Below are 8,046 nucleotides of genomic sequence, written 5' to 3'. Positions count from 1 at the left end.
TCTGGCCAGAATGGGTTCTGCAAATCTAGTGAAATGTTACCGAATTAGTTTGTTTTAAAATACTCAAGTGTTCATATTCTATCGATCTTGCAAGAAGATGGAAGGCAGAAATTGGCTTTATGGCTCCCCACCCCACCCTCTTACTCCTACAACACACCTCTCAGGAAAAAGTAAAGATGTCTTCTTTTCTCTCAACGCATCTTTCCTCCCCTCTCACCCCGGGCTCTGATGCCATTCCTCTCTGAGCACCTAGGGTGTGTCGAGCCCCGATCACTTTACAGCGAGGTGGCGCATGTACCTGTCCGACAGGCTGAGCTGCTCCACCCCAGTCTACCTGCAAGTGCACCTTCAGGGAGCCAGGTAATTGGTGGAGGCTGGAGTGGGCGGTGCAGCGGAGGTGGAGCTCACTGGGACCTCCTCCGCTGCAGGAGGCAGATAAAAATCCACCACGTACAGGGAGAAGATACTTAGAGGGACTTGACTCTCCTCTTAGTGCGCTCCACTTCTCTGCTATATCTCTCTCCCTCTCTCTCTGTGAACCCCCCCCCCCCAATCTTTTATTCTCTGAATCCTTGACTTTCAGAAGAGCCATGACAAGCATCAGCAGGGTCAGCTACAGTGGGAGAAGTTATAGTGGTGGTGGTGGTGGTGGAGGCGGAGGAAAAGGCTTTTCCTCAAGATCGGCCTTCGTTACAAGTTCAAGGCCGGTCAGTTCATCTAGCACAAGGGTTAGGACCAGCATGGGTTATGGAGGTAGTGGTGGTGGTTATGGATCTACTAGCGGGGGCTTTGGCTCTGCTAGAGGCTTTGGTGGTGGTGGTGGCGGCGGTGGCGGTGGTGGTGGTGGTGGATTTGGCGCTGGATTTGGCGCTGGATTTGGCGCTGGATTTGGCAGTGGCTATGGTGGCGGTGGCGGAGGCATGGCAGTCGCTCAGATCGCCAACGTCCAATGCAACCAGAGCCTGCTGGCGCCCATGGACCTTGTGATCGACCCCAACATCCAGTCTGTCCGTACCCAAGAGAAAGAGCAGATCAAGACTCTAAACAACCGCTTCGCCAGCTTCATCGACAAGGTGAGTGTCCCTTTTCTGTTGGTTACTGAAACAGCTCGTGTCTTGGGTTTATGTTGTGTTCTGCACCATTTAAAAAGAATGACGTAAAGCTTAGATACGGTGTTAAATTGACCATGACATGCCATATAGTCTCCTTATACTCAGAATGTTTTGTCGCTGTAAAGTCATCTGGTTGAACAATAGACAGGTATATGAATGAATTGAGGAAAATTAAATATTAGGAGTAGACGATGGATGCACTGCACATGGTAGAGTAAATTGGTTTTCTGTGAACAGCTGCAACCTGTTGTTTCTAAAGGGCCACCTGGGCTCATGAAATATTACACAGCAACTGATACAAACCTGAATAATGGGCACACTAAGGTTCTTGCTATAGAGAGAACTCTGAAAAACGAACACTACCAAGCACTCTTTTACTAGCGTGAATATGATGCAGGCAGTTTCATCTCAAACAGACGATCTCTTCTCAAAGCCATAACTTGCTTATCCACTGCAACTGAAAGCAGACCACTGCTCCTTTAACTTCTTTTTGACCATAATCGGCCCCTTGTCAGCTGTCCCTTGTAAAATTAGATAAGAGGAGGGGCGGTTTCGCTCCAGTAGGAAAGAAAAACATGTTAACCACACCCTGCCCGAAAAAATGCCAAGTTGGCGTTTCCCGTGGTGTGTGAATACCACACCTCATCTGTCCAAAATTACATATTGTGCATTCAGAACATAACAGGCAGTAGTAGTAGCAGAAGAAGCAGTAGATCAAATTGTCAGTATTTTTTTCTGAAATGCCATGAAACAAAGGGTGTATCTTTAATGTATCGTCACTAAACTGCTGTGACAGGTACTGGCTTCAGGCGAGAAGCATTAGTTGCTGAGGGGTTGAGGCAGGCAAGTTCACTCAGTGAAAGTATTTTTCCTAGAGGCGAGGGAGTGGTAATGTCAGAGTTTTAAGAGGATGTGCTCGGTTGAGGTGTGGCACGGCGCACCTCATCTGGCCATGGAGACAAAATAACAGACACACAAACACACTTGAAACGTGGATGGCAGAGGACCCCAGCTTGCACACTTCACACTTCTGTATGCAAATGTACAGGAATAGAAACACCATTCTCAGGATTCTGCCAGTTCCCAAGTGATGATCTCAATAGAATTAGTACTGTATAGTTTATCTCAGAGAGACTACGCACTGGATCATATCCAGAACATATCTGGCCTGAAGGGCATTTTAACATGAAAGAGAGCTTTTAGCGTGGTTAAGTCACGCACAGGTGTGGCACGCTGGATCCTGTGAGTAAAGTAAAAGATGAACATCTTTATGTTTTCCCAAAGAGAGCCAGCCTCATCACGTAGAAACGGGAAAGTAAATATAGTTCAACCAGAGGATGCGCTGTATTTTGAGCGAGAGGGGTGTTATATGGAAAAGTTGTATGAGTTGGACAAGAAGAGGAGAACAAAGTTAGGGAGGAAGAATATTAATGGAGGTGAAGACAACTGTTGTGTTGAAAACAGTGGTGAACTGAGAGGAGGGGGCTGCTGTTTCTTGTACCGCCCCATCCTGCGCTCATGCTGCTGATGCCTCAATAGCAGGTGCCCATGGCCATTTACCTTCCCTATTTATATTTTTCTATTTGTAGTATTCTGAAAATGATACAATGATTTTGCAGTCATAGTCAAAGCAATATCCTTCCCCAGCCGTCAGTGGATCTAACCTGGCCAAATGATTTTGCTTTTAGGTGCGCTTCCTGGAGCAGCAGAACAAAATGCTGGAAACCAAGTGGAGCCTGATGCAGGAGCAGACCACCAGCCGCTCCAACATCGACGCCATGTTCGAGGCCTACATCGCCAACCTGCGCAGACAGCTGGATGGGCTCGGCAATGAGAGGGTCAAGCTGGAGGGAGAGCTGAAAAACATGCAGGGACTGGTGGAGGACTTCAAGAACAAGTGAGTTCACATCAGAGAAGAAGTGTGTCGTGTCTTCGAGCAGACCTACAGCAGTTGAGACCCACCTTCGTTTTCCATCAGCTAACTTTTCCTCCATTTGTTTGCATCAGATATGAAGATGAAATCAACAAGCGTGCTAATGTGGAGAATGAGTTCGTGCTCCTCAAGAAGGTGAGAGGAGATCTGTAATTATAAAGCCTGGCGCTCCACCATGCGGCAAACAACAGTTGAAAGAATCATAGCTTTTCCTCTGACCAATCACTAATGCAGTCCACTTCCTTCTTCTCCACTCACAGGATGTAGATGGCGCCTACATGAACAAAGTCGAGCTAGAGGCCAAGGTTGACGCCCTTCAGGATGAGATCAACTTCCTCAGAAGTGTCTATGAGGCGGTAAGAAAAATGAACCACATGTTAGCCCTGTTGGGTCTGTTTTTTCATTAATGTAGATGGAGATAGAATATAGAAACAGATACTGGGTTTATTCTTTAACTCTCTTCCTTCACGTATAATATAGAAACAGATACTGGGTTTATTCTTTAACTCTCTTCATTCACCTTTTAGAAAAATGAGATTGTATATCTCTTCTTCAGGAACTGTGCGAACTCCAGGGACAAATCAAGGACACATCAGTCATTGTGGAGATGGACAACAGCCGCCAGTTGGACATGGATTCAATTGTGGCTGAGGTCAGGGCTCAGTATCAGGAAATCGCTGATCGCAACCGTGCCGATGCAGAGCAGTGGTATCAGCAGAAGGTAGGTAGAGAGAGACGGCAATCTCACATTCACTCATTCTGCAACGATGCCTGTGGAACCTGTATTCACAGCTATTTTTGATATTGTTCCTCCAGTTCCAGGAGATGCAGAGCACGGCAGGCTCAGCTGGAGACGACCTTCGCAACACTAAGAGTGAGATTGCTGAGCTCAACCGTATGATCAGTCGCCTCCAGAATGAGATCGAGGCTGTCAAGGGACAGGTAAGCGTACACTTACACCTTGTGATCACCTGAAGTACCTTGAATTCAGTTCAGTTATAGACTTATCAGCGTCTGCTCATGTTCCAACCACTCAGCGCTCCAACCTGGAGGCCCAGATCGCTGAAGCTGAGGAGCGTGGTGAGCTTGCTGTCAAGGACGCCAAGGCCCGCATCAAGGACCTGGAAGACGCCCTGCAGAGAGCCAAACAGGACATGGCCAACCAGGTCCGCGAGTACCAGGATCTCATGAGCGTCAAGCTGGCCCTAGACATTGAGATCGCAACTTACAGGAAGCTTCTGGAAGGAGAGGAATCCAGGTAAACGCTCAGCTACCCTGGACTCACCAAGAAGTTTAATATTCGTAAAACAGGAGAGTGCATTCCATCACATTGTGCTGGCAGCAACATCAACAGCTCTGATTGCTCATTTATTTACCTCTCTGCAGAATTGCAAGTGGTGGGGGAAGTGCAACCATCCACATACAGAGCTCCAGCTCCGGTACGTATTGAAATATGTCTTTATTCTAAGCCAGTTAGTAAAGCTATCAGTTTGGTTGATACGTGTATTTATTAGATAAATCTTATTTTCATCACCAGGTGGCAGCGGCGGCGGCTTTGGCGGCTTTGGCAGCGGCGGCGGCTTTGGCGGCGGCAGCAGCGCCAGCTTTGGCAGCGCCGGCTTTGGCGGCGGCTATGGAAGTGGCGGCGGCGGCAGCAGCAGCTATGGCGGCGGCGCCTCCTACGGTGGTGGAAGCAGCGTCTCTAGAACGACGTCCACCTCAGTCTCTACCCGCCGTTACTAAAAAAAAAGCAGTTGTCTTTATCTCCAAACTTCTTCTTCCCTCATTTTGTTTTCCTCCTCGTGCCCCACTTACAATAAACCCCACCACCTCCCTCCCCGCACACAGCGCAGCCTGAGCTCAGTTCGACCATTTACAGCTAGCAGATCCATTCAATGGTATAGCTCTCTTTGGCATTTGGCTCCTGTGTTGCTGTTCTTTGGCACCACATACTCACAGAGAAACAGAGATTACATTCAGGTACAGGTAGACGCTAAGAGATCATTACATGGGAAAAAGCAGCAGAGCAGCAGAGATGTGCGTCAGTCCTCTTCTTTGACCAGTCAGCCAGGCTGTCTTTTGGCTGCCGGATATGCTGTCGTGTAGACAAGAGGATACTTGTAGTGTCATGGCAGAGAATCCTTACAAGGCAACAATCATTGCACACAAAATGACAACAGCAGTTTGAAGATTGGCACAGAAGGAGGTGTGGTGTGGTGCTGTGCTTGGTCTTGAATTCATGAGGCATTCATTGCAGACGACCATACAGTGTCACACCGATGACATTTCTTTTCTCCAATGTCTCTCCTGTTGTCACACATTTGTCATCTTGTGCATTTCGACATCATCAAAAGCCGCCATATGTAACACTTTGATTTTGATTTTTGGGATCCTCTTTTTCTTCTCCTGCTTTGAGAGAAAAGGAGCACTTCAGCATATTAACTTTTTTTATTCCTTTACTTCCATTTTTCACTGATAAAAATCATGGTTAAGGCTGACTGGAACAACCCGATTTATTTTGAATCTGTACCACCAAAAGACCTTGAATAAATCTGTGTTCATACCTGGCATTTTGGCAGATCTGTTTGTTCTCATTTATTTCTGGTGTTTGTTTGTTGTTAAACATATTTCATCCTTTGAATGATACAAAATAATTGAATTATGGACAGTTTGGTTCTTGTAGCTTAGCATTTAAAAATGTGGGGAAAAATATGTTTTTCGGTGGTCCCCTCTGCAACAGTAGGACTTTGACTTTCGCTACTTCCACTTCTCCTCCAAACTCTGTTAAATGACATCGCTGATCACCATCTCCATAAGGTCACATATTAACTATGCATAAGTAAGTCATACAACCCCACTTCAAAATCACTGAACTATCCCTTTAATGATTTTCAAACGGCATTAAGTAGATGCACAGAGCCGCTAATGTCAGACTGCACGATATTAGCCCAATTATAGACCGACCTGGAAGACATAGGGCTTCAAATGGCATCGACAACGGTCATTTTATCTTGTGTAGAAAGACACACTACAGAAGGCCCCAGTCTTCTGTATGATTATTGACGATTATTGATAATTAACCTGGATGACCACTGTTGTCAATAGTCCCCACAAGCTGGGCTTCTGATTTTTATCATATATATATATTTTTTTTTTCTGTTTTCCCATAGGAAGAGAAAGTGTGAGAGCCTTAATGAGGAAGAGTAGCTTAGCATCAAGAAGCTGCCCAAAGACGTCATGCTGTTCAGGACGGGGCAGAGGTCAAAGGTCAAACTGAACATCAGCGAGAGTGCGACAGTCAACGCTGTCCTTGGACAGACGGTGAGTGTGTTTGAGAAGCTGTCACACACACTGCATCATAGTTTGCTCAAAAATTGACAGGTTTTCTGCAGTCATCCACTAAGCAGCATCTGGGACACTGGACTCGGACTATATATCTTCACGTCTTGACTGTAACTTGAGTTCTTTTCATGAAAGAGTTGTTGTCGACCAGAGAACATTACAAAGTCATGCATTTGAAACAAAAGATATTCAGCATAGAGCAGAAGAGGGAGTTTGCATTGCAGGGACTGTATGTATCGATGTGGACCTGTGTGTGTGAGTCGATATGTTTTTATGCTAGTGTTTTGTCATGTGTTCACTTGGAAACACCACGACCCGGATGACTGACAATCTTCACAAACACTCAAATAATTAAAATCTGAAAAGCGAGACGCAATCGCGGTCATAGCGAAAACAACGAAGAGACCTCGTGAAAAACGATTTTAATATTCAAGTTTACATGCTTGCTGTGAAACAGATAGAAATTCATTCGCCTAGTAAAATGCATTTTAGCTGCGAGAAATGTCAGAGGAACTAAAGAGAACAGGGTAAAATTATGTATTTGTCTCTCTGAGATGTGGTTGACCTTTACGGCACGATGTGTAGGTATCACACCAAACACTGGGAGTCGCCAGCACATCGCAGCATCCTACATTGCTGTTTTACTGGGATTGTCGGGGTCGAAGGTCACGATCTCCATGTGGATAAGACCTGATTGGATGAAAACAAGTAAACTTGTTGGAAATTAAACTTACACACACACACACCAGGAACAGCATTGATCATTATTGAAGAACTGGAATACTTGTATGTCGCAAAAAAGGTCACGGCCTCACATCGCCAGCCACCTCCAGCCTCTGCCACGCGGCAGTACTTACTCTTCCACTCGCCAACAGCGAGCTCCATGCTCTCGAAGGAGTCGTCGTAAGGCTCGGAGTCGGGCTCACTCTCCGGGTCGTGGTATTCGGCCAGATTGTTCAGTTTCGACCGTGGTTTAACACTCGGCCAGTTTCTTCTATGACTTTGTTTGGATCTTTTCCGGTGATTTTGCTTTCTCTAATGGAATCAAAACTAAGCTGGCGTCCTTTGAGCAATGCAAACGTTTCACTGACCATGAGAGGAAGACGTGCATGTAGCAGACAGCGGCCCTGTTTTGTACACCACACCAGCTTTAGCAGAAAAATATGGTATTTTGATAAAAAGGGACAAACTCAATAAACTCAGCTGTCGGAATAAGGAATTTTGTTTTCTTTATCAGAATATTTCTATGAGGCCACACTTCCTTTGGAGAAAAAAAAACCCTGCCACTGCCGCAAACTGAAAGTTGAATAAAGGAATGCGGTTTCAAATGTTAGGTTTTCATCATCTGTCAATATTTCATCAGCACAAAAGTTTAAGAGTCTTAATAAAATGGGTATCACTGCAACATGACAGCTATAAGTCATAGATAAGTAATTTAAACCCAAACTATAGTTATTCTCTAACCAAAACTAAGTGCTTCTTTTGACTTAATCCTCTAAAACTAATGGTCTTTAAAATGACCAAGTGGTACTACGTCAAGTTTGTGTAGTTCAATGGATTTGCTTATATTCTGTAAAATAATCGTGTGTCATGATCTTGTGTTCTCATTTCCTGTTTTATTTTGAATTAGTTCATTGTGTTGTTTCACTTCCTGTCCTG

General features: G+C 45.3%; 1 protein-coding gene and 1 long non-coding RNA gene across 2 annotated transcripts; one reads left to right on the top strand and one right to left on the bottom strand.

Annotated features, from left to right (window-relative positions):
• The first annotated feature begins 455 nt into the window (after positions 1 to 455).
• On the top strand, positions 456 to 5,613 carry LOC118316271 (keratin, type II cytoskeletal cochleal). Its single transcript, XM_035643921.2, has 9 exons — positions 456 to 1,073; positions 2,801 to 3,009; positions 3,120 to 3,180; positions 3,306 to 3,401; positions 3,602 to 3,766; positions 3,862 to 3,987; positions 4,083 to 4,303; positions 4,432 to 4,484; positions 4,583 to 5,613. The coding sequence occupies exons 1-9, from the start codon at positions 591 to 593 to the stop codon at positions 4,786 to 4,788; spliced, it is 1,620 nt and encodes a 539-aa protein (XP_035499814.2). The 5' UTR covers positions 456 to 590; the 3' UTR covers positions 4,789 to 5,613.
• Positions 5,614 to 6,792: 1,179 nt separating this feature from the next.
• LOC124849873 lies at positions 6,793 to 7,342 on the bottom strand. Its single transcript, XR_007030432.1, has 2 exons — positions 7,245 to 7,342; positions 6,793 to 7,077 (listed from the first exon to the last, which is right to left on the bottom strand). It is a non-coding gene; the product is annotated as an uncharacterized LOC124849873 (long non-coding RNA).
• Between the last annotated feature and the right edge of the window lie 704 nt (positions 7,343 to 8,046).

Source organism: Scophthalmus maximus, chromosome 3, assembly GCF_022379125.1.
Source record: "Scophthalmus maximus strain ysfricsl-2021 chromosome 3, ASM2237912v1, whole genome shotgun sequence".
In the NCBI taxonomy this organism is placed as follows: Eukaryota; Metazoa; Chordata; class Actinopteri; order Pleuronectiformes; family Scophthalmidae; genus Scophthalmus; species Scophthalmus maximus.
Note: the sequence above shows the minus strand (reverse complement) of the source record. Positions and strands in the feature narration are given on the sequence as shown.

Coding starts and splice junctions, on each gene's coding strand:
- LOC118316271 (XM_035643921.2), top strand. CDS start 591: ATGACAAGCATCAGCAGGGTCAGCTACAGTGGGAGAAGTTATAGTGGT. Junction 1,074..2,800: donor TCGCCAGCTTCATCGACAAG/GTGAGTGTCCCT, acceptor TTTTGCTTTTAG/GTGCGCTTCCTGGAGCAGCA. Junction 3,010..3,119: donor GTGGAGGACTTCAAGAACAA/GTGAGTTCACAT, acceptor TGTTTGCATCAG/ATATGAAGATGAAATCAACA.